This window comes from Pelobates fuscus, chromosome 3 (assembly GCF_036172605.1).
Source record: "Pelobates fuscus isolate aPelFus1 chromosome 3, aPelFus1.pri, whole genome shotgun sequence".
Classification (NCBI taxonomy): Eukaryota; Metazoa; Chordata; class Amphibia; order Anura; family Pelobatidae; genus Pelobates; species Pelobates fuscus.
The window spans coordinates 367769646-367795635 of record NC_086319.1 but is presented as its reverse complement, the minus strand read 5'-3'; the positions used below and the strand labels follow the sequence as shown (position 1 = coordinate 367795635).

The following is a 25990-nucleotide window of genomic DNA, read 5'->3' as shown; positions in this document are numbered from 1 at the left end:
CAGTGAGTGTGTGTGTCTGTCAGTGTGTGTGTGTGTGTGTCTGTCAGTGTGTGTGTGTGTCTGTCTGTCAGTGTGTGTGTGTGTCTGTATGTCTGTCTGTCAGTGAGTGTGTGTGTGTGTCTGTCAGTGTGTGTGTGTGTGTCTGTCAGTGTGTGTGTGTGTATGTGTGTCTGTCAGTGTGTGTGTGTGTTCGAGTATGTGTCTGTGAGTTTGTGTGTGTGTGTGAGTATGTATTTTTCTGTAAGCCTGTCTGTATGTATGTATCTGTATGACGGTATGCCTCTGTATGTATGTATGTGTCTGTATGTCTTGTACGTATGTTTCTGTATGTCTCTGTATGCATGTATGTATGTAACTGGATGTATGTTTGTCTCTGAATGTCTGTATATATGTCTCTGTATGCATGTATGTAACTGTATGCCTTTATGTCTCTGTATGTACGTATGTGTGTGTCTCTGTATGCCTGTATGTCTTTGTATGCATGTTTCTGTATGTATGTATGTGTCTGTATGACGGTATGCATCTGTATGTGTCTGTATGACGGTATGCCTCTGTATGTATGTATGTATGTATGTATGTGTCTGCATGCCTGTATGTCTCTGTATGTATGTTTCTTTATGCCTGTATGTCTGTATGTATGTGCCTGAATGTCTTTGTATGTATGTTTCTGTATGCCTGTCTGTATGTATGTGTCTGTATGACGGTATGCCTCTGTATGCATGTATGTCTTTATATGCCTGCATGTCTATCTCTGCTTGTATGTCTCTGACTGTATGTGTCTGTATGTCTCTGTATGATTATTTCTGTCTTTGTATGACAGTGTACCTGTATGACTTTGACTGTGTGACTGAAAAATGATGCCTGTGTGCCTGTGGCTTGGGAGGAAAGACACACAGGTGAAGATGCATTTTTTTTTTTTTAATGAGGGTTGGGGGCGCCAAAATGCATCTTCGCCTGTGTAACTAAAAATCCTAGCACCGGCCCTGAATGTGACGTCCAGACACACAATTCCAAAAGCAGCCCACACATACACATATCACCAAACACACAATGTGAAGTCCACACACACTATTCCAAAAGCAGTCCACATACACAGCCCACAGTCATAGGTGTCATACACATTGCCACAAACTACTCATGAACATGTACAATATGACCGCCCACATACACACAAATACATTACAAAGTAACTGCAGCACCCATAACAAGCAGAATACAGCAGCATACGCACCTCAATTTAAAAAAATAAATAAATAGGACAGGCACACCAAGGGACTTCAAGCTATTGATTTAGCACAGTACTACTAAAAGGTTGCCTACTCCGGTCTAGTCTATAGATCCTATACTAAAATGGAATATCTTACTCAAGTAAGGACAGCAGGATGTCATAGAGCTACCGATTCTCAATAAGCATGACAATCCATGCTGGAATACACTTTTTAGGTACTAGAGACTGTATCATGAACCTTGTGTGAATACCATTATGGAATTACATAGGTAATAGAGGCTTTCAGTCACTGACCCATGAAGGGTTACATTATCCAAAATTATTATATTCTTCTGTGCATACAGCAGGTTTCATCTACACAGAGGTTATTTTCTTGCACATATCCAAAATTATTAAAAAAAATGTACTTGCAGGTTTTGAAGTTTATTACTTTTACCCAATTACCGCATGTAGGGAAAGAATCAAGTGAAACGGTTTTATTCACATGCTGGTTTTATTTGCAATTCCTACCCCGGTCGCCACATAGTTTATTAAATACATATTGTGAAGGGACACTACTAGAAACTATTATAATTTCATCTCACTGAATTGGTTATAGGGCCTGAACTCCAATGTTGCTGTCCTTCCATTCAGTGTTACATCATTTTCAAGCCGTTTAACACTGAATAAGGGTCCCAGTCGCTCACACCTGGCTCCCACTGGAGATTACACACTTCCTTCTAGCCATACCAATTCATACCAGTAATGAGTGGCTGTGATAGGCTACAAGCAGACAGCTGACACTCTCGGGCAATAACCGCGACGCCCAGTGTTGCTCTTGCTAATGCCTCTCTAGAGGGAATGGGCTGCTGGGGACTATAATTTAGCATTAAAATATACAAAAACATTTAAATGGGGTGACTCCAGCCAGCCAGGCGACTACAGGCACTATAACTACAATGAGATGAAGCAGTTACAATGCATGGAGTGTATTTGTAAGTTTATTTTACAGAAATCAGTCAAATCAGGGAACTAGCCTAATAACGACAACAGGTAGAAAGTCACATAGATGATGGATATTGGGTTGATGGGTACAGTAAGCCAAGTAAAAATAAAATTATACGTGAAGATGTGATTTCAGTGAGTGGGACACATGGACTATAAAGTATATCTTGGAAAAGCCAAGCTGTAACTGTAGGTGAGTTGGGGAATCTTTCCAAATCAGCATAAATTTTTATTTTTTTATTTAATACAATTCACTCCTTAGTTAATAAACCTCTGAGTGGAATTGCTGAGCGAGAAGATTTTTCTGTCTTTTAAAGAGAAGCAAGTAAGGAATAGATGGGTTTTCGGGAGTTTCCTAAAAGTCATGAACGCTGTCACAAGTCTTGCGAAGAGGATGCGAAGAGGGAGTTTGCTTCAGTTGTGTAGGACTAAACTGAGTGCATCTAGGTAGGACTAACGTCATTAGGGAGTGATTTAAAGGGACACTGTAGGCACTATTTCAGCTCATTGAAGTGGTCTGAGTGCAGTGTCCCTTTTGCACTTAGTGCTGCAATGTTAAAGATTTTGCCGTTCCAGAGAAACTGCAATGTTTACATTGCAGCCCTAAGTCTGCCTCCAGTGGCTGTCTACAAGAGGTGTCTATGCACTGCAAGACAGCCACTGGAGGAGCTTCCTGGATCCTAACAGATCTTTGGTCTGATAATTGATGCAGGACGTTTTCACGCTCTGCAAGAGGACATCCAACATCAGATTTTTCCCCATAGGAAAGCATTGATTCAATGGGGGGGTTTAATGTGCCCGAGGCTTTTGCTGAGCATGCGCATTACCGCCCGCTCATCGAGGGACGTCAGAGGAGGTGGACCTGGACCCAGCATCGATAGGGTAAGTAAATAGAGGCTTTTTAACCCTTTATTCACTGGGGGTGGGGGCGTACAAGGGAGGCAGGGGGAACGATAGAGCCAGGAATACAGCTTTGTATTCCTGGCACTATAGTATCCCTTTAAGGGCTGAAGATATGAAGGACCAGAAAAGGCAGGTGATTCTGTAGTAATATATAAGGACAGATAGGGATGTAGGAGCCTCTAAAGAAATTTGTTATTAGCAATAGCCAAGCCTAGTGTAGGCGATGGGGACTAAAGAGAATTGTGGTTGAGATTACAGAGAAGTATTCAGCAGGATAATGTGATGAAAGATGCGTTTCATCCAACTAACTTTCTGTAATTTATTTTAATTTTCTTTTTTTTTTTTGAAACTCCATAATGTAATACTGCAATAGTTTATTTTTATATGCATTAATTAATAGTCTAACAGCGCCACCAAGTGGGTATATAGACTCTGTCTATCCATTAGGCTTCAGAAAGTCTCTTGAGCGTTCTGAGTGTGCCTATTCCTGACAGTTGCCCATCTCTTTTTAGGTTACATCCAGTTGCGATCACTCTGCAGCGATACACTCAGAAGGACACAGTGCTTCGGAATTACAACATACCACAAGGGGTAAGAATAAGACACGAATGCGCTTTAGGATATTATACTAGTAGACTATATTAAAATGATAATCTATGGTGGGTTTAATAGTCATTTTTATATAGAAACCAGAATAGACAACCTATCTGTGAAAATGAAATCAATTTATTAAAACCTACAAAAACAAGCTATAAAATTAAAACAATTAAAAAAGTGAGAAGTCCTACTGAGTGGCTGAGTGGCTTTTTCAATCGGACTAATTATTTTACATGTTTTTTTTGGGGGGGGGGGGTTAATAAATTGATTTCATTTTTTAAGACTTTTATTTGTGGGATCCTTACTGAAAGTCTGGGTGGGTTAGAATAGGAAGCTGCTTTTAGACATACTGTACCCCTATGGCTAAATGCATAGTTTTCAGATTGCGTACCAACGGTCTGTTTCAATCCTTGAAGCCCTCTAGTTGCTAAAATTAAAAGGGGGATAAACTATGGGACACGAGATTCCTATTATGCATATTGTGTTATGCATCAGGCACTAATGCTGACTGCGTCTGCGGTTGTTAGAGTATATATTTAAAATGATAATGATTTATTTGCCTTTAAAAGGCACGAAGAGCTATGTTTTTGGTTTTATTTATTATTATGCATGTTACTTCTATCCAAATATTCTCCCCATCTAGACACTGGTCCAAGTGGCGCTGTATGCCATGGGTCGGAACCCAGAGGTTTTCCAGTCTCCGGAGCGGTTTTCCCCACAGCGATGGCTGGGAAATATGTCTAAACATTTCAAAGGGCTGGGCTTCGGTTTTGGGCCGCGGCAGTGTTTAGGACGCAGAATTGCAGAGATGGAAATGCATCTGTTTCTCATTCATGTACGTGAGCGCAGAACGTAGATAACCAGAGTTGCACGTCTCTAATGTGACTTTATAAATTGCACCCAAACTGGGAAGACATATACATGTGAGAAGGGCCGGAGCAAGGATTTTTGGATACACAGGCAAAGATGCATTTTGCAGCCCTCCCCCATTTTTCCCCTTTTTGTGTGTCTCTTACTCCCCTCCAGCCCCTTTGCGTGTCTGTTACTTCACTCAGCGCCTTTGTTTGTCTCTTTCTACATCAGTCTCTCTGTGTGTCTTTTTCTCTCCCAAGTCTCTTTGTATGTCTCTTTCTCCCCCAAGCTCCTTTGTGTGTCTCTTTCTCCCCCAGCCTTTTTGTGTGTCTTTCTCCCCTTCCCAGCCCCTCTGTGTCTCATTCCCTCCCCCCGCCTCGAGTGTGTCTCACTCCCCAAGCCAACCCATGTGTCTCAGTCAGCCAGCCCACCCATGTGTCTTAATCCCCCCAGCTCCCCATGTGTCTCAATCCCCCAGCCCCTCCATGTGTTTCAATTCCCCCCAGCCCCCATATGTCTCAATCTCTCAGCTTACCATGTGTCCCTATCCTTCTCATGTGCCTCATTCCCCCAGCCCCCATGTCTTGATCCCCCAGCCCACCATGTGTCTCAGTCCCCCAGCCCCTCCATGTGTCTCATTCCCCCTAACCCCTCTATGTGCATCAATTTCCCAACCCCTCCATGTGCCTCAATCCCTTAGCCCTTCCATGTGTCTCAGTCCCTCAGCACCCCTCCATGTGTTACAATCCCCCTGCACTCCCCCCATGTTTCACAATCACCCAGTACCCATGTGTCTAATTTCCTCCCCTCTATCACAGTCTGTGTCCGCTTATCTCCCTCCTGCTGTGTAGAGTGGCCGAGCTGCTGTGTGTGTCTCTTTCTTCCCCTACCAGCCCCTCTGTGTGTCCAATTCCCTCCCCCAGGCTTTTTGTGTGTCTCTATCTCTTCTTCCCAGGCCCCAAATGTGTCTCATACCCACCCCTTAGTTCTCCATGTGTCTAAATCCCCCAGACCTCCATGTATCTCAATCTCTCAGATCCTCATGTGTTCCAGTCCCCCTCATGTGTCCGTTTCCCCCAGCTCCCCAATGTGTCTCATTCCACCAGTCCCTCCATGTGTCTCAATCTCCCAGCCCCTCCATGTGTCTAAATCCCTAAACCCCCCCATGTGTCTCAATCCCCTTGCCACTCCATGTGTCTCAGTCCCCCAGCCACTCATGTGTTCCAGTCCCCCTCATATGTCCCTTTCCCCCATTTCCCCAATGTGTCTCCTTGCCCCAGCCCCTTCATGTGTCTAAGTCCCCCAGCAACTCATGTGTCTGAGTCCCCAGCACCGCCCATGTATCTTATTACCCCTGCCCCCCTCCATGTGTTTCAATCCCCCAGTTCCCCATGTCTCATTCCCCCACCTCCCATGAGTCTCAATCCCCTAGACCACCATGTGCCTCAATACCCTAGCCCCCTCCAGGTGTCTTATTCCCCCAGCACCCTACATGTCTAATTTCCTCCCCTCTATCCCAATCTGTGTTCGCTTACCTCCCTCCTCTTGTGTACCATGGCTGGGGTAGAGGCTCTTTTTTCCCTTTCCCCGGTATGACAGGAAGTTCTGCACACGCAGTGCACGCACCTCCTATCAGACCGGGAAGAAGAAAACAAGCTACTCGACCCCAGTCCGCTGCTTTTTAGCTGTAGTTGTGTGTTTGTTTATTTATTTATTTTGTACGTGCTGGAGATTGTTGATCAATCACTGTATGCGGAGTATTTACAAGTATTTCTGAACTTTGCTGATGTGCTTTATGTGTGAAGAGTGTGTCCTCTTTTTTTCGTTTTACAAAAGTGCAGATTTTCTATTGAAATAGCCACTTAAGGTCTGGGGGCGGGTTAAAAGAGTAGGATTTGTTAAGGCAGCCAACAAGACGGCTGCAACTTTTGCAAACTGTTTTAAGGTAAACCTCTAATGATTTGTTAAAACAAATATATATAAAAAAAATTCCATTGAAGTGCTATAATGTAAAATAAATGTAGCAGATAAGATGGCTTTAAAACAAAACAAAACAATACGTAAATACTAAATACAGCTTAGTATATACTTTCCATAGGATAGGGTAGAAGTGTTGTTCTTGCAGCCATTTTCCTCTCCTAGTAACTTATAGTGGTCTTTCTAAGCTCCATGCAGCTTATTAAACGTATTTACCAATAAATTGATTTTTACTACCTTAAAGGGTTACTCCAATCTTTTTGGAGGGGGGTGCCTTCTCGGTGTAATATTGGGCACTATGGAGAAGCCCCCTCCCACCCCCTCCATTTGCCCTGCCACCTGCAATAAAAGGATTTTACTCACCTGCAATCCAGCGCCCACATTTTCATCATCCCACGACATCACTGGGGCCTTGGGCAGACATCTTACAGGCTCCTCATAGAGAAGCCTGTGATTTGTCCATTTAGCCATCTCAGAGCTTATACTGAGGCCAAAAAAAGGGAGGTGGGACAGATACATAGTGGGAGAGAGGGAGTGGGATGCAATGCCTGTAAGGGAGAAGAATCAGTGAACATTGGTTTAAAAAAGATTAGTTATTTGCAGGAATAAATGCAGAATGAGACCATATAAAAACTTAGGTTGGCCATATCTTTGACGATTTACCCAACATGTAATGCACAGCTTGACATTATTATTGACCTAATTTTTATTTTCTCTCCCCCCCCCCCCAGATTCTGGAAAATTTTAAGGTAGAGACAAATCGCATGTCTGAAGTGGGGACAACTTTTAATCTCATTATTTTCCCATCAAAACCCATCCACCTGACTCTAAAACCTCTCAACTGAAAATGTGGAGGGAAATATTTTGAGACCTTCTTCTGTTGCCTTCACCCATGTCTGCTCATTTATATGTACATTTGCTGGACACCTTTTTAAGGACAGTTCATTATGATATAGAATGGATTGCATTTCTCGCTATTCTGCAGACATTCCACTTCCTTGAAGAGTAACAATGGAGAAAATGCTGAGAGCTGGACATTCTGATAAAAAAGCAATGTGTATTCTGCTAGTGAACTACGTGTTAAAGGAACTTTAATGATGATTTATCACAAGTGAACCCTTTGAACACTTTACCCCGGGAGTAATTATGCATGTTTATTATGAGTATACAAAAAAAATAAGCCAAACTTTATGTTTGGGCCAATTTTTAGCAACATATGGGCTAAAGTCCCTTTGAGACAGCAATAATAATAATATTTAATCTAACAGGAAATAGTAATAGTGTGAAACCATAGCTGACTAAAGTTGGTTATTTTACCACACAATTCGAAAAGTACTTAGAATTTTAGTTATTTCACACTTTATAACCAGAGTGAATAAGAAAATTAGGCTTCCTTTTTTTCATTTACATACAAAATTTAGCCTTGCGCTTAAACTCCCACTACTCCTGGCCGGCAGCCGTGACTATAGTACACATCAGTCCCGATACATACAATAGAAACCAAAGAAAAAGGTTGCTTTCACACTATCCAAAATCCCTATGCACATTTAAATAACTGGATTTTTTTTTTAGTATCTCTCCAATGGCCATTTAAGTGTAAGCTCACCTGCCAGGTCAAGGCAAACCTCTTGGTGAGTCCTACGCTAACAATTCACCTTGCTTCTTTTAGCTTCAGGTAAACAATCTGCAATGAGACAGAGAGGGGTATTTTTATACACAGTTATTAACTTTTTATAGGGAACACATGGGGTGGGCGGCAGCACATGGGGTAGGCATCCAGTTATTTAAATGTGCATAGGGATTTGGGATACGGCTCAAATAACGTTTTTTCTTAACTTCTGTTTTCTTTTTATCTTTTCATGGCAAACGATTTAACAGTCTGCCTACTAAACTAAACTGTTACATTTAAAGGGACATTCCCTGGAGTTGAACCCATCTTTTAAAAAAATTATCATATACAAATTGCATTAAAATGTGCAAATAAAAAAAAAGAATTCCTGCTTTTCCTGCCAAAATTCAGGCTGTGCAGCATTTTCAATACAATCTTATCAAAGCAGAAATTACTCATATTTTTTAGTATCTCTCCAATGGCCATTTAAGTGTAGGCTCACCTGCCAGGTCAAGGCAAAAACTCTTAGGTGAGTCCTTCACTAACAATTCACCTTGCTTCTTTTAGCTTCAGGTTAAGATTTTTTTCAATACGCTCTTATCAAAGCAGTTACTCATATGTACTATACTCTCAATATTTATTGTATCACATACCCTACTGTGTATATTTCTCTCTATTGTGCAATATGATGTCTGTTTTTGAATATATAGAAACAACTTTAGTATTGACCTAAATGTTGACCTAAATGTTTTTGATGAAAGTAATATTATGGAACACCCCAATCAAATCCCCCAGAGAGAATCACAAAGACTCTTTACTAAACTAGAAAGGGCTATGAGTAAAGAGATAAAATTAAAATGGCGAATACCTTTAAAAAAATATATAGAAGAAAATATTTCTCCAGGGGCCTTAGGTTTTTCAAACTGCCCACCTCCGATCAAGATGACCAAGATTTCATGGAGGAGTGTTTTGAACAACTAGAAACCTGCTCCCTGGGATTAATGAAAATTCTTAAAAACAAAAGACTACTCAAAGAATCATTGGTACCAACACTCCACGTCTGGTACACGTCTGTACATCAAAGATAGAAAAGCACCAACATACAACACCAGATTCAACTCACCATCCCCAAAGAGACCCAGGTCCTATCAACCCATGCACCAATATCGTCCTATCTTCAAAAAAAAAAAACACACCACCTCACATCTCTCACACATACTATTCTCCCAAATCTCCAGCATATCACACCAGACACCGTGATCACAGCACTCAACTCAGCACTAATTACACTTCACCCCAAAAGACAAAGACTACCACCACTCACTTTCTGAAACCAAGAACACCCAACAGACACGTTCTCAAAGCACCCATATCTCCCAATGAACTCATCAAAAGAAATAGGGTCTACACACTCTCATCAGACTACACTGACACAGAGGACCATTTTTTAGAAATAGGTTCCATGCAGCACATATCACAACCGCCTCTAGAATAAAAGAGGAAAAAGAGAAGTCTCACACCAGAGGACGAAGGAGTGGGAGAAGGATACAAAAAAGGAAAGAGAGAATAACAAACTTAAAATAACCAAAAACAATACAAGTACAGATTCTGGGGCCGGCATATTTAATCTGTCTAACAGAGCTCTAACTGCTGTTGAGCTAGCAGTACTAAATAAAGGCCTCAAATACGCCACTACCCGTAAATTTAACCCGTTTTCTGCATTCATTGATGTGAATAAATTTGTGAGAAAAGCCACATTAAAAAGATTCTACATAGGCAAAAACAATGATAATACCACCAGTGACCTGATACCTCCCCCAAACACAACAGAGAATATATACACTAAACTAAAACCGACTTCCACCTTCTACCCTTCATATTTCAAATCCAGTAGCCTAGATACTTTCGAAAAGCTAGTCACCAGAGACCTTAAAAAAATTACTACCAGCAAATTTGACAAATCAAATCTAACAAGAAAAGAAAAAATGGCTCTAGAAACTCTAAAAAATGATAAGAATATCGTCATAAAACCAGCAGACAAGGGGTTAGTTATTCTCCCTACAGACATGTACATGAAGGAAGCTCTCTCCCAACTAAATGACACCACGGTATATAAGAAGCTTTTATCTGACCCTACCCCCAATATCAAAAACGTTTTAACCATTCTTTTAAATAAAGGACTAGACCAGCAGACTATTAACAGAAATGAATACACTTATATAAATATAACCCATCCAACTATACCAGTCATCTATTTCCTACCCAAGATTCATAAAAATGAAAAAAAACTCCAGGCCGCCCTATAGTTTCAGGCATCAACTCTGTCCTATCCAACCTATCAGAATATTTGGACACCAGCCTCCAACCCCACGTCTCCAATATGAAATCATACTTGAAAGATAGTATGAGTCTCCTACAGATTTTAAATGATTTTAAGTGGAGGCCAAATTACATCTTAGTTACCAGTGATGTCCAGTCCCTCTATACCATTATACCTCATCACCTCGGATGCGCTGCTATAAAACATATCTTAGAGAGAGATAGAGATACACCCTCAACTTGTCACGACAGTGACCCCTTCACGCAGAGTGCAACCTAACTATAGAACGTATACCGGACCTTAGAATGGCCGGGCTCACGTTGGAGTAGTCAAATGGGATAGCCAGAGGTCAAGGGATAACAGAAGACGGAATAACGATTAACAAGCCAAAGTACAGGGAACCAGAGAGTAGAATAGTCAAAGAGAGTAGCCAAAAGTCAAATACCAGGAGAGAATACCAATATTACATAAAGAGCACTATGGGAACCAGCAAGAACCACACTAGGGCGTCTTACTGCTGTCAAGACAGCCCTTTTATAGTGTGGTGTGTTTTGCTTTAAAACCACGCCCCCAAAAGGTCCGGGTGCGTGGTTGCGTCATGATCTTGTCGGCTTCCAGCCGACGGCAGTGGCGCGCATGCGCCGAACTTAGAAATTCCGCTCTGAGTGAGCGGCCGGCGTCAGAGGTGCCGTGCCGCTCAGTGAAGGAGGATGCTGTACTGCGTGGGTCCGAGGATGACAGGTAAGGTATCGTGACAGTACCCCCCCCCACAAGGACCGCCCCCAGGGCGGTTAGAACGCCTCCTATCAAATAAACGAATCAGGCGGGGGGCGTGCACATCAGAAGCGTCCACCCACGAACGATCCTCAGGACCATAACCCTTCCAGTCTAAAAGGTATTGAAGTTTACCCCTAGAAAAACGAGAATCCAAAATAGACCTCACCTCATATTCGTTTTGTCCCTCCACAACTTCAGGAAGAGGAGGAGGGGTATTACGAGTAAACCGATTACAAATTAATGGTTTGAGAAGTGAGACATGGAACGAATTCGGTATTTTCATATTAGAGGGCAAACGAAGACTGTAACAAACAGGGTTGATACGCTTGAGAACCTGAAATGGACCAATGAATCTGGGAGCGAATTTCATAGATGGGACCTTAAGTCTAATGTTACGGGTACTTAACCACACTTTATCCCCGATCATGAACGTGGGAGCAGGTTTCCGATGCTTATCTGCATTGGCTTTGTACACACTAGCCCTTTGAGTCAATATTTGTTTAACCCCTAACCAAGTCTCCCTCATGTTCCTAACGGTGTCATCTACACTTGGCACTCCGGTAGAATGAATGGAACTCGGTAAAGTTGTAGGATTAAACCCATAATTTATAAAGAACGGGCTGTGTAAAGTGGATTCATGGACATGATGATTGTGAGCAAATTCTGCCCATGGTAACAAGTCCGCCCAGTCATCTTGATGAACCGAAGTAAAACAACGGATGTATTGTTCCAGGCATTGGTTCATCCTTTCTGTAACCCCATTAGATTGGGGATGATAAGAAGAGGAAAGGTTAAGGTTGATACCTAACTGTCCACAAAATGATTTCCAGAAACGAGAAATAAATTGAGGCCCTCTATCAGAGACAATATCATGGGGTACCCCATGTAAACGGATCACTTCTCTTATAAATATATACGCCAGTTCCGATGATGTAGGTAATTTATAAAGAGGAACCAAATGAGACATCTTGGAGAATCTGTCAATTATCGTTAATACGACAGTGTAGTTCTTAGAAGGGGGTAGGTCTACTACGAAATCCATAGCAATACTTGACCATGGAGTCTCTGGAATAGGTAAGGGCATGAGGAGTCCTATAGGACGACCCTTAGGCGATTTTGTAGTGGAACAAATATTACAAGCAAGGACAAACTCACGCACATCCTTCTTGTAGGAAGGCCACCAGAACCGTTCCGCCAGCAATGATGTGGTTTTATGTATCCCTTGATGCCCTGCCATTTTGGAGTCATGCATGAGGGATAGTACTCTATTCCGATAGGTCAATGGCACATATAGTTTTCCTTGTGGAACAGTCAAGGTAGTACGATCTTGGAATGTAGAGATCTCCTCTATTAATCCCGATGAGACTTTTGCATAGACAGTTGCTACAATACGATTATGAGGGATTAAAGAGGACATAACTTCATTGGAGGAAGTAACAGGTTCATATTGGCGGGATAGAGCATCAGCCTTAGTATTTTTTGACCCTGGCCTGTATGTAACAACATAATTGAAACGATTGAGGTATAAAGACCAACGTACTTGTCTGTCAGACATTTTCTTGGCTTCACTGAAGTAAGAGAGGTTTTTATGATCTGTAAAAATGGTAACAGGGATGGGTGACCCTTCAAGCAAGTATCGCCATTCTTTAAGGGCAGAAATAATTGCCAACAACTCTCTCTCCCCTATATTGTATCTCTTCTCAGTTTCCGTTAATTTTTTAGAAAAAAACCCACAAGGATGCAATGGTTGATCATCCGAAGGTCTTTGAGATAGTATTGCTCCTATCCCTGACTCGGATGCATCTACTTCCAGTATGAAAGGACGAGAAGGATCAGGGTGTCTTAATACTGGTGCTGAGGAAAAGGCTTCTTTCAATAAATCAAAAGCTCTTTTAGCTTCAGTACACCATTCCCTGTGATTTCTTCCCTTCTTAGTCATAGCAGTAATAGGGGCTGTTATTGAAGAGAATCCTTTTATGAATTTTCTATAGTAATTGGCAAACCCCAAGAGGCGTTGGATTGCTTTAAGTCCAACTGGTAAGGGCCATTGCTGAATGGCTTCTAACTTTTTCGGCTCCATTTGGAAACCCGTACTAGAAATGATATATCCCAGGAAATGCACTTCTTCCTTGTGGAACAAACATTTCTCCAATTTACAATAGAGACCATTCTCTAATAACCTTGAAAGAACCAATCTGACATGTTCATAGTGTTCGTTCATGTTTTTAGAGTATATCAGGATATCATCCAAATATACGATTACAAACATTTGTAAAAAGTCTCGCAACACATCATTAATGAAGTCCTGAAAGACTGCTGGGGCGTTGCATAAGCCGAAGGGCATAACGCGATACTCATAATGACCATAACGAGTATTAAAAGCAGTCTTCCATTCATGCCCTTCTTTTATTCTGATTAAATTATATGCTCCCCGCAAATCTAGTTTAGAAAAGACAGTAGCTCCTTTTAACCTGTCAAATAGTTCAGTCACTAAGGGAATAGGATAAGCATTACGGATAGTAATCTTATTCAAACCTCTGTAATCAATACAGGGTCTTAAATCCCCTTCTTTCTTAGATACAAAGAAAAACCCAGCACCCGCGGGCGATGAAGATTTAGTGATAAACCCTTTCTTTAAATTCTCGGCAATGTACTCCTCTAATACTTTATTCTCGGCCATCGACAGGGGATAAACCGTACCTCGTGGAGGCATAGTACCAGGCAACAATTCAATAGGACAATCATAGGGACGATGGGGAGGTAATTTTTCTGCCTCTTTAGGTTCAAAGACATCTTTAAGATCAATATATTGGTTGGGTATTTGGGTGGTCAATGGTTCCATAGTAGGTATATTGAATAAGCCTACTGGTTTAATCGGAGTAATGCATTTACTGTGACAAGAATCTCCCCACTTAATGATCTCCTTCTTTTCCCAGTCAATCGACGGATTATGCTGGACTAACCAAGGAAACCCAAGTATTACAGGAAAAATAGGAGATGTTATCTGTTGCAGAATGATAACCTCCCTATGAAGAAGACCTGTAGATAATACTAGAGGAATGGTCTCCTGGGTAATAAGAGGTATCGATAATGGTCTACCATCTATGGCCTCAACGGCCAAGGGTGCCGATCTTTTTTGGAATGGAAGGGTATTTTTCTGCCCGAATGAGAGATCTACAAAATTCTCAGCAGCCCCAGAATCAATTAAAGCAAGGGTGGATATTTTCTTTCCCTCCCATTCTAAAGTAATAGGTAGAAGAAGCCGGAGATCTTTTTTATCATTGAAGGAGGACATACACATAACACCCAAGGCCTGTCCCCCTTGTGAACTTAGGTGCGAGAGTTTTCCGGCCGGTTAGGACAATTCACTCGTGTATGTCCCTTCCTGCCACAATACAAACATAAACCTTCCCTCCTACGGTATTGTCTCTCTGTCTCAGACAATCTTGTAGCCCCTAATTGCATGGGTTCTGGAGGGGTTTCGGACGAGGGATAGGTTAGAGCAAGACGTTCCGGTACTCTCCTAGGTCTCTCTCTGGTATTCTGCCTATACCTAAGACGTTCATCAATATGAGCTAAATATGTTATTAGCTCCTCTAGAGTATCTGGTAAATCTCTTGTGGCCACTTCATCTAGGATTCTATCAGACACTCCATTCAGGAACACATCTACGAATGCTTGTTCGTTCCATCTGACTTCTGCAGCTAAAGTACGGAATTCCAAGGCATAATCTACTAGAGAACGGGTATTTTGTCTTAGACGCAATAAGGATTTGGCAGCGTTAGTCTTTCTGCCTGGGGTATCAAAAGTTCTCCTGAAAGCTGCAACAAAGTTAGTGTAATTAAAGACTATGGGGTTGTCATTCTCCCACAAGGGATTAGCCCAGGTTAAAGCCTTATCTACTAACAGGGTGATAATATACCCAATCTTAGCTCTATCGGTAGGGTAAGCTCTAGGATGGAGTTCAAAATATATGCTTATCTGATTTAGGAACCCCCTGCATCCGTTAGGATCACCCCCATACCTGAGAGGTGCTGTAGCCTGATTGGAAGTGCCTGTAGGTAGCACTTCCATGGGATGTTCTTGGGGTCTCAGACTAGGAGTCTGCTCCTCCGGCTGGAGATAAGCAGTGCGGTTGATTAATGTCTGTACGGCGAGGGCGATCTGGTCCATACGATGGTCCAGCTCCTCAAACCTATTGTCCGCACCAAGCCCAAGAGGGTTAACACCTGCAGGGTCCATGGCCCTAGTGTAATGTCACGACAGTGACCCCTTCACGCAGAGTGCAACCTAACTATAGAACGTATACCGGACCTTAGAATGGCCGGGCTCACGTTGGAGTAGTCAAATGGGATAGCCAGAGGTCAAGGGATAACAGAAGACGGAATAACGATTAACAAGCCAAAGTACAGGGAACCAGAGAGTAGAATAGTCAAAGAGAGTAGCCAAAAGTCAAATACCAGGAGAGAATACCAATATTACATAAAGAGCACTATGGGAACCAGCAAGAACCACACTAGGGCGTCTTACTGCTGTCAAGACAGCCCTTTTATAGTGTGGTGTGTTTTGCTTTAAAACCACGCCCCCAAAAGGTCCGGGTGCGTGGTTGCGTCATGATCTTGTCGGCTTCCAGCCGACGGCAGTGGCGCGCATGCGCCGAACTTAGAAATTCCGCTCTGAGTGAGCGGCCGGCGTCAGAGGTGCCGTGCCGCTCAGTGAAGGAGGATGCTGTACTGCGTGGGTCCGAGGATGACAGGTAAGGTATCGTGACAGAACTCTAACTAATTTTATTTTAGAGGGCCTGGACATCATTCTTAACTATAATTATTTTTGGGTTTAGGACTCATTTTATATGCAACAACAAGGCACAGCTATGGGGACGAAGGTAGCACCAAGCTATGCCAATATGTTCATGGCCGATTGGGAAGACAACTATATTTGGTCTAACATACAATGGAAATCTAATATTATTTTATACCGTAGATATATTGACGATATGTTTTTTTTATTTGGGAAGGCACAACAAATGATCTACATGACTTTAAAAAATTTTTAAACAACAATGATAGGGGTATTAAGCTTAGCACTGAAATAAGCACCACTAAGGTACAATTGTTAGACCTAGAAATCTATATAGACAACGGCAAATTGCACACCAAAACATTTTTTTTAAAAAGTGCACACCAATACTTTCATAGACTTCAGCAGCTGCTATTATCCCCCGTGGCTCCGCAGCGTCCCAAAGAGCCAACTTATACGATTAAAACGTAATTGTAATGATAATCAGGTTTTTAATGAACAAGCCAAAGATCTCAAGGAAAAATTAAAAGAGAAAAACTATAATGAAAAATATATAGACACTTTAATTGCTGAAATAAATCAAGCAGATAGAAGACAGTTATTACAATACAACAATTCGAAAAACACACAAAGAGGTTACTCTCCCTATCGTTTTAGACTACAATAATAAAAGTTTTACATAAAAAAAAATAATTAAAAAACATTGGAATATTCTGAAAGAGGATGACATTTTAAATAAACATCTACCAGAAAAACCATATATCGTGTTTAGGGGGGGCCCAACCTAAAAACCTGCCTCACCAAAAACTATACAAAAAAAAACAATTCCCATACCCCTTCTTTCTTTAACTAACATAAAGGGTTCTACAAATGCAAAAAATGCTTGGCATGCAGGAGTACAAACAACAAACACATCAAACTTACAACTTTTACATTTAAAATACTCCCCTTATGAACACAAAATAAATGATTTTATTACATGCAATTCCAAGAATGTAATTTATTTATTAGAAGGCCCGAGCAAACTGCAATATGTTGGCATGACTACAAGATGCTTAAAAACCCGCATAGCCGAGCATTGTAGAAACATAAAAAAAGGTTACATTAACCATTCCGTGTCAAAACATTTTTTAATCCACAAGAAAGACCCCAAGTTTTTCAAATTTTGTGCCATAGAAAAAGTAACCTCCCAAAACTTTTAGGGAAAAAAGAGATGAATTGGGTATTCACACTAGACACTTTGGTACCCCAAGGGTTAAACGTAGATTTTGATTTGTATAGCTTTTTGTAACTAATATTGTTAATGTTACCACACCCCTTTTACATTTTCCATAGGTACTACAGTGTTTATTGTGTTTTTATAAACAATGTATGACTCCTTTTATGATCTCATGTCCCAAGGTCTCTCACATTTATTTTATCTGATCCTTTTTCTCTTATACGGACTTTTAATCACACCTTTTTTACATTTGCCCAGAGTTTTTATTCTGTATTTTTAAATGTTGCTAAGTTCCATTCTCCTTTTACTGTTATTTTGTGTTTTAGTTATATTCCTTTTCTAGTTTCTTTTAGGCATGTATTTCTTCCTTTTACTACATTCCCCATAATTCTATGGGGTAGAAGGAGACTCATGTTGTCCTTTCCTCTTGCCAGCCTCCTCCCCCTGTTTCATCTCAGTTTAGGTATTGTTTCCTATCTCCATGACAACGTAACCCGGTCAGTCATGTGACATAGGACATGTCTGTCATTCCCACCATAAGGCCAGCCCTCCCTTACCCCCTGCACTACAAGACTGTGTAAGGATGGTCTCCATGGCGATGCTTCCCCAGTTGATCATGTTGGTTTGGGTTGGGGTCACCATTTTGTTTGTTTGTTCTTTCTGATTTTTTTTGATAAAGCTGGAAGAAAAAAAAATTCCCTCTTCCTTTACTTTCTCTTGCCTAAAAATAATCGTTTTAAGCAGGGAGACATCTCTTCCATCTCCCCATCGCCTATACTAGGGATTTAGGTATTCTATCCACACTTTTGATATAGGGAAAATTAACCAGCGGCAGCCATGTTGGTGTCCCCCATTAACATAATTTGGCATCCATCTTGGTGCCCTTCTTAAAACTACCACAAACTCTTCTTTTATCTTCCTCAATTTTAAGATTTATGTTTATCCATTTGATAATTTATACTTATTTTATGTCCCCCTCCCATCTGCACTGTATTATTGTTTGTTTTAATACATTTTAATATGTTTTCTGTATCACATGATTGATGATGTCACTAATTGTGATGATGTAATCAATTGTATCTGCTATTTAAACAGGATAGGCATCTGATGCTGTAACACTTTGATAAAGCCTCTTTGCAGGAGAAAGGCGTTTTTTAAAGCTGTTTTATGTTACTATTTTTTTTTTTATCTACAATAAAGATAGCTCATTTATGCTATTGGAGCCTCCAAGCCTATCCTTTTTACTCTATTTTATTTTATTTTATAATATAATTCCTTTTACTCTCTCTAACACCCCCACTGGAGGACTCGAGGAGTGATATCCTTGGTGGGGATCATACCACCTACGCCTACATATATTGAGCAATATCCTATTTATTATTATTATTATTATTATTGCCATTTATATAGCGCCAACAGATTCCGTAGCGCTTTACAATATTTTGAGAGGGGGGGATGTAGCAATAAATAAGACAATTACAAGAAAACTTACAGGAATAATAGGTTGAAGAGGACCCTGCTCAAATGAGCTTACAGTCTATAGGAGGTGGGGTATTAGAAACATTAGGATAGGAAATATCAAGTAGGAGTGAAGCAGAGCTGGAGGAGAGAGCAAAGCACTATCCCATAGGGACAGGTATGTAAGGGAGAGATTACTCTGGGAGGCCATACGCTTTCCTGAAGAGATGGGATTTAAGGCCCTTCTTAAATGATTGAAGACTAGGGGAGAGTCTGATGGCAGTAGGCAAGTTATTCCATAGGAGAGGAGCCGCCCGTGAGAAGTCCTGCAAGCGTGAGTTGGCCGTACGGGTGCGAGCAGCGGTCAGGAGGTGGTCGCGGGCAGAGCGGAGGGTACGAGGAGGGGCATACCTCTGGATCAGTGAAGAGATATAAGAGGGGCTGGAATTGTTCAGTGCTTTAAATGTATGGGTTAGCACTTTGAATTGACTCCTATAGGATACAGGGAGCCAATGTAAGGACTGGCAGAGGGGCGAGGTGTGAGAGGACCGACTGGATAGGAAAATCAGTCTAGCTGCAGCATTCATTACAGACTGTAGCGGGGCAGTACGGCTTTTGGGGAGACCAATCAGGAGAGGGTTACAGTAATCCATGCGGGAAATTACTAGAGCATGGACAAGCTCCTTGGTAGCATCTTGCGTAAGAAAGGGGCGGATGCGGGCTATGTTTTTGAGTTGGAACCTACAGGACTTGGCAACAAACTGGATGTGAGACTCAAAGGTGAGACCAGAGTCAAGTATGACGCCAAGACAGCGCGCTTGTAGGGATGGACTTATGTGGATATCACTGACTTGAAGGGAGAGTGAGAGAGGAGGATCAGTATTAGAAGGAGGAAAGACAAGGAGTTCAGTTTTAGAGAGGTTAAGTTTGAGAAAGCGTGACGACATCCAGTCAGAGATGGAAGAGAGGCAAGCAGTGACACGTAGCAGGACGGCCGGGGAGAGGTCCGGTGAGGAGAGGTATATCTGAGTGTCATCAGCGTACAGGTGGTAGTTGAATCCAAAAGAGGCAACAAGTTTTCCAAGAGAGGCAGTATAAAGAGAAAATAGAAGGGGACCAAGGACAGAGCCTTGGGGAACTCCAACCGAGACAGGGCGAGGGGAGGAGGTATCCTTGGAAAAGGAGACACTAAATGAGCGTTGGGAGAGATAGGAGGAAAACCAAGAGAGGACAGAGTCACAGAGACCGAGTGATTGAAGAGTTTGAAGGAGGAGAGAATGATCAACTGTGTCAAAGGCAGCAGAGAGGTCAAGGAGAATTAATATGGAGTAGTGACCTTTGGATTTAGCGGAGATTAGGTCATTAGTCACTTTGATAAGAGCGGTCTCAGTAGAGTGGAGAGGGCGGAAGCCAGACTGAAGAGGGTCAAGGAGAGAGTTGGAATTAAGGAAGTGAGACACACGGGTAAAGACAAGTCTTTCCAAAAGCTTTGATGAGTAAGGGAGCAGGGATATGGGACGATAGTTAGAGGGGGAGGACGGGTCAAGAGATGGTTTTTTCAGGATAGGTATTACAGTGGCATGTTTAAGGTCAGCAGGAACAGTGCCAGAAGAGAGAGAGCAGTTAAAGATGTGTGTTAGGATAGGCACAAGACAAGGGGAGAGAGATCTGATGAGGTGAGATGGGACAGGATCAAGTGGGCAAGTGGTGGGGCGAGAGGAATGGAGAAGTGCAGCCACCTCTTGTTCACTTGTGAGTATACCTCCATTTTTTTATCATTTTATTTTGTATTATCCAGAGAGCACTGTTTTGTGTTTTTATCCCTTTTATATATCACAAATTATTCGAATACCGGCCTACTGCTATTGGAAAGGAGATATACCCTACCACCGCTGGAGACCCCCTTTTTTGAGGACATCCAAGGACCATCTACATATCCATAGGCGGGGATTGTACCGTCCAGGCGCACATATCTGGAGCTGAGTATAGGCTCCAGAAAATTGTAAGTGCAATTCCTTTCCCTTCATTTACCATCACTTAAGGGGGGGGGGGGGGGGGGGTTATAAATAGCAGTCATGGCTGGTTACATTTTAAGCTGTTGAGGTTCCAGACTTGAAACTTGGATTTACTCAGTACTCTCTGTTAAATAAGTGTTTTTACTCATGAATAGGAATATGTATTTATGGCACTATTACCTTCAAAGTATGTGGACGGTTCCAATATTTGAAAGGAAATAAACCCATATAGACTTTTATTCCTATTCAGGATTGATTTTGTGTCTACATTCTCTACTACAGCTGCAATAGGTGTAATAAAGAGTTAAGACTATAGATGCCGCTAAGGGATGACTTTTTCATTTTTTGAGTCACATGCTGTTTATACAATATATCTGGGGGAAACAGATAGATAGATCTCATATAAAAATAAATAATAAAAAATTACTTAATAAATGAAACTAAGCAGCTTAACCCCTTAAGGACACATGACATGTGTGACATGTCATGATTCCCTTTTATTCCAAAAGTTTGGTCCTTAAGGGGTTAAAGGAGTTCAGGAACAAATGGCACACTTGCATTTGATATGTTCATGTTAATCCACTGTTCCCCTGCTCCTCCTCATACTCCTGAATGGGAGCTCAGGGGCCAGGTTGCAGTGGAGCTATAAGACGGTAGGCACCTAATGTTAGAGCAGTGCTTGCCACAGGTAGGGTCTGGTAGCCCTCTTTTAATCATAATAATGCATGCACTCAATGGTGGAACCGGTGCCAGACTTAATAGATCTACATTTACAAGCAAAGGTTAATGGATCTTAACATGTATAGCTTGTAGGAAAGACGAGACAGGGGAGATATGATAGAAACATTTAAATACATAAAGGGAATCAACACAGTAAAGGAGGAGACTATATTTAAAAGAAAAAAACTACCACAACAAGAGGACATAGTCTTAAATTAGAGGGACAAAGGTTGAAAAATATCAGGAAGTATTATTTTACTGAGAGGATAGTGGATGCATGGAATAGCCTTTCAGCTTAAGTGGTAGAGGTTAACACAGTAAAGGAGTTTAAGCATGCATGGGATAGGCATCAGGCTATCCTAGACTTAAGATAAGGCCAGGGACTAATGAAAGTATTTAGAATATTGGGCAGACTAGATTGTCCGAATGGTTCTTATCGGCCATCAAATTCTGTTTCTATTTGTGTAGGCATAGGAAGTATCTGGGAGTAAAGAATGCTATGGTATCTACCCTAAAATGACAGACATCACCTGACAATTGTTTTTTTAAACTAGCAAGCAAACACTTTTAACCCCTTAAGGACCAAACTTCTGGAATAAAATCCTTAAGGGGTTAAACAAATATACAAGCCAAAATAAAGCAAGAAAACTTTGAAAACTAAATAATAAACATTTATAAACTTACTATAAACTTGGTCATATTGTATTGTTGGGCACGCCTCTCAGCTAGGGGAGTTTCTTCCCCCACCCCTCTTACTTTCCCATCTCAGTTTCAGACCCATCCACTAATGACAAAAACAGGGCATCATTCTGCAGCAGCAGGAGTGAGAAACCTGGCACCAGAGCCTGATCTGCGTCAACCACACTGATCAGACTCCCTCTACTCCCCAACTTAGGCTGCCCCCTTGGAGTGTGAGTGTGGAAAGCAGAAGAATCATATTTACCTCATTTTTTGCCTGCAGAGTGAGGCAACTGTCTTATTCAAAGCAAACATTTTTGAATGGGATAGTTGTCTGAAAATGATGCATGTCACTTTACCTGCACACACTTTACCTGCACGGCAGAGTGGCGGAGGAACCTGGGGAGTGGGGCGCCACTAAGACACCGTGGCAGGCACCTAATGTTAAAGCAATGCCCAGCACTATTGTTAGGAACTCAAAATGGAACTGGGTGTAGCCGGGAACCTACTACACAGCAGTACAGCTAGCACTCGGAGGTAAGAGAGGGAGGCAAGCCACAGTGAGTTTGTTATATATTACAGCCACAATACTTCAATTAAGGCTGCATCAGGGGAAGTAGAGTTCTGCCAACAGAACAGCCTATTGCAGCCTTAAAATATGTCCAATCACCTAGCTACCGAGCCGAGCAGACACGCTTCATGAGAGCTCCTAACTACCGACGCTATTTCTACCTGATTTGGGACACGAAATCCCTCCACATCTGCTCAAACATACCCCCTGACACTCACCCATAGCAATGGGACGAAAAACCAAGAAACTAAAGCCGGACAATCCACGCCAGTGCCTGCATATCGGCGACCTCCTGCGCCAGGCCAGCAACGTGGCAAGGCCCAAGATGGCCACCTACCCCGAGAACTTCTCGGACATATCCGATGACTTCTATCAGGAGGAGGATGAGGACGAAACCCCTGTGGCACAGACTGCTAAACCGGCCCCTAAAGAGCCTGACTCCTCTCCGGTTACCACCGAGATCCTCACGACATTGCTGACGACCCTCCAGAACACCATCCTGGCGGACACGGCAAAGATCCGCAAGGAAATAAGGGGCCTGTCGGGCAGGCTGGGCACCCTGGAGGGCACCACCGGGGAACATGCTACACAAATTGCCTCACTCCAACGGGAGATTGCTCAGATGCGACAACAACACAAAACCTATGACCAACGCTTTGCCATTATAGAAGATACTAGGCGCAAACTAAACGTCAAAATAAGGGGCATCACGGAGGATGTACCTGACGAGGAACTGCCTCACCTCCGACGGCGACTATTCACAGAACTGCTGCCCCCGAGACAAGGGAGAGCGTTGGGTCTGGAGGAATTCTGCCCCATCCCCAAGTCGCCCAAGGCTCCGAAGGGGACCCCAGGGACCTGGTGGTCCGCCTAATGACCGGGAAGGACATAGCAGCAATTCTAACCGCAACCAGGGACTGCACGCCATATGACTTCGAAGACATGCACCTCACTTTTTACACAGATCTATCGGGACATACATTAGCATGGCACAGATCCCTGGCACCCTTAACCGCCCTGATCAGACACCACAAGATCCAGTACTGCTGGCGGTTGGCGCACACGCTCCAGGTCATCAAGGACAATGTCACACAAGACATTCACAATATCTAAGAGGCAGTAGGGCTGCTAGTCACGCTGGGCCTACCACCGGACTCGCTGGCCGCCAACGGGCAGGAACTGGCGGGACGAGCCCCCCAAAAGTGGAACTCTGCTACCCTAAAACCATTTATCCCCCAGGGGCAAAGGCAAGCCTCAGACACAGCGGCCACCACCCGAACTGTACCTGAGCAACCCGGGTAACCTGGTGACCACTCCGGAGCGTGGGATGACAACTCACACAGGAACCTACAAGAGGACTGTTACCCATCCACTACTATATACAGGCAAAGTTTTACCTATAGTTCATTCCAAATCACTAGTTCACTGTTACTTATTATATGTATTATATGTATTAAGAGGCAATAAACCGTAGCAGCTGCCACCATCCTCATTTAATGGGGACGCTGAGCTACCCCCTTTGGGCCTACGGCCGCCTATAAGGCAACCGCAAATTAATATATTACACTGACACCAGCTCTCATTGTTAGAAATGTTAAAAGTCACAAATATACAATAAACAAAGTATGGAGAGACTAATTAACAGAAAGCATAACCATCTGGGTGCTAATCCTCACTGGTATTCCCTCAAATACCCATATAAATAGTAATCTAACAAGAAAGAGAATGCACACCAAAAAAAGCCAGAATAGTCACTTAACCTGGTTTAATAAGCCAATATCAAATACAGGCAAAAACAAACAATTATAATTAAAGTAACAAAATTAGGCACAAAAAATAAATCAAAAAAATTCAATGATAATTACCAAAAGTTTTCACAAGCCTAATAGGGCAGAAACAGGACACAAAAAGTAACCCCCCAACGTTTCGGCACCTCCTGTTGCCTTTATCAAGGGAACATTAATTGATAATGTTCCCTTGATAAAGGCAACCAGGAGGTGCCTGAATTTTTTTGATTTATTTTTTGTGCCTAATTTTGTCACTTTAATTATAATTGTTTGTTTTTGCCTGTATTTGATATTGGCTTATTAAACCAGGTTAAGTGACTATTGTGGCTTTTTTTGGTGTGCATTCTCTTTCTTGTTAAAAGTCACAAATATGACACATACGCTCTCAGACTGTCAGGGCTCCGCGGGCGGCTGTGAGGGGAGGCTGCAATCCTCTCGCAGCACTCACCCTCGGTCACTCGCGGTCCCCCCTCCCCTTACTGGTCAGCGAGCGGCGTCCTCTCCCCTTGACACGCCGCTCGCGTCCTCCTCTCCTCCTCCCAGCGGCAGCATGTCTAACGCTGCACGCTGGGAGCCGGCACTAATATCAGAACGCCGGGGTCACTCACGTGACCCGGCGTTAAAGCTACAGCGCAACAATCACAGTGGGGGGTATAGATATCCCCCACGTGTGTTTGTTAATACTGATTGGAAGTTATCCAATCAGGATTAAGGCAAGGATTTAAATACTTACCTTTCCTGTCTCTCAGTGCCCTGTTGTGGTCTTTGCTTACTAGTATTGATACTGAACTTGTGTTTCTGGTTACGTACTCTCTGGCTTGTTAAACTGACTTGTGACTTTCTCCTACCCTTTGACCTCGGCTTGTTTCTCGTTATTCTGTCTTCTGGTTCCCCTTACTCGGCTTGTTTCCTGACTATTCTGTGTGTGCTTAGCCCGGCCACTCTAAGGTCCGGTACTGCACATTTTCTGTGTGTGTGTGTGTGTGTGTTAGCGTGTTGGGTTCCCCTAATCGTGACACAGACAGCGGAATCACACGAGACTATGCACCTCGAACTTAGACACACCAGCACATTCAGACGTACCCTACATGGCCAGCAAGCCCTCACAACACGAATTTCACTAGGACGCATCAACCCTTTCTATGACTTTAGCAACCTACCACACAAGCATTAAAAACGCTACCAGGTAGTCGCATTGTTACACATACCCTACATTCCATTTTGTTACATGTATTGATTTTCACAGGAAAAACTAAAAATGTGCAATGGTTTTTTTTCATGTCACACCAGTGTTATTATATGCCTCCACATCTGTCTGCACCAGCTATCGTGGCAGTGCAGACATGTCTGTTCTCCATATACACGAATAAAATAAAGAATTGAAAAAAATATGTCCAATAGGTTGCGATCAGAGGGCCAATAAGGGTAAGTCAGACAACTTATAGGATTTGAAACCTAGTCTTGCTATTCCCCCCCCCCCCCCCCCCCTACCCCT

The 25990-nt window shown here is 42.4% G+C and overlaps 1 protein-coding gene across 1 annotated transcript in view; it reads left to right on the top strand.

Annotated features, from left to right (window-relative positions):
• LOC134603414 (cholesterol side-chain cleavage enzyme, mitochondrial) overlaps positions 1–8103 on the top strand; it is a 59019-nt gene extending 50916 nt beyond the window's left edge. The window contains exons 7-9 of the mRNA XM_063449351.1: positions 3628–3706; positions 4356–4547; positions 7273–8103. Of these exons, the coding sequence (XP_063305421.1) occupies positions 3628–3706; positions 4356–4547; positions 7273–7386 (385 nt within the window). The 3' untranslated portion in view covers positions 7387–8103. The remainder of the gene's footprint in view (positions 1–3627; positions 3707–4355; positions 4548–7272) is intronic.
• The last annotated feature ends 17887 nt before the right edge of the window (positions 8104–25990 follow it).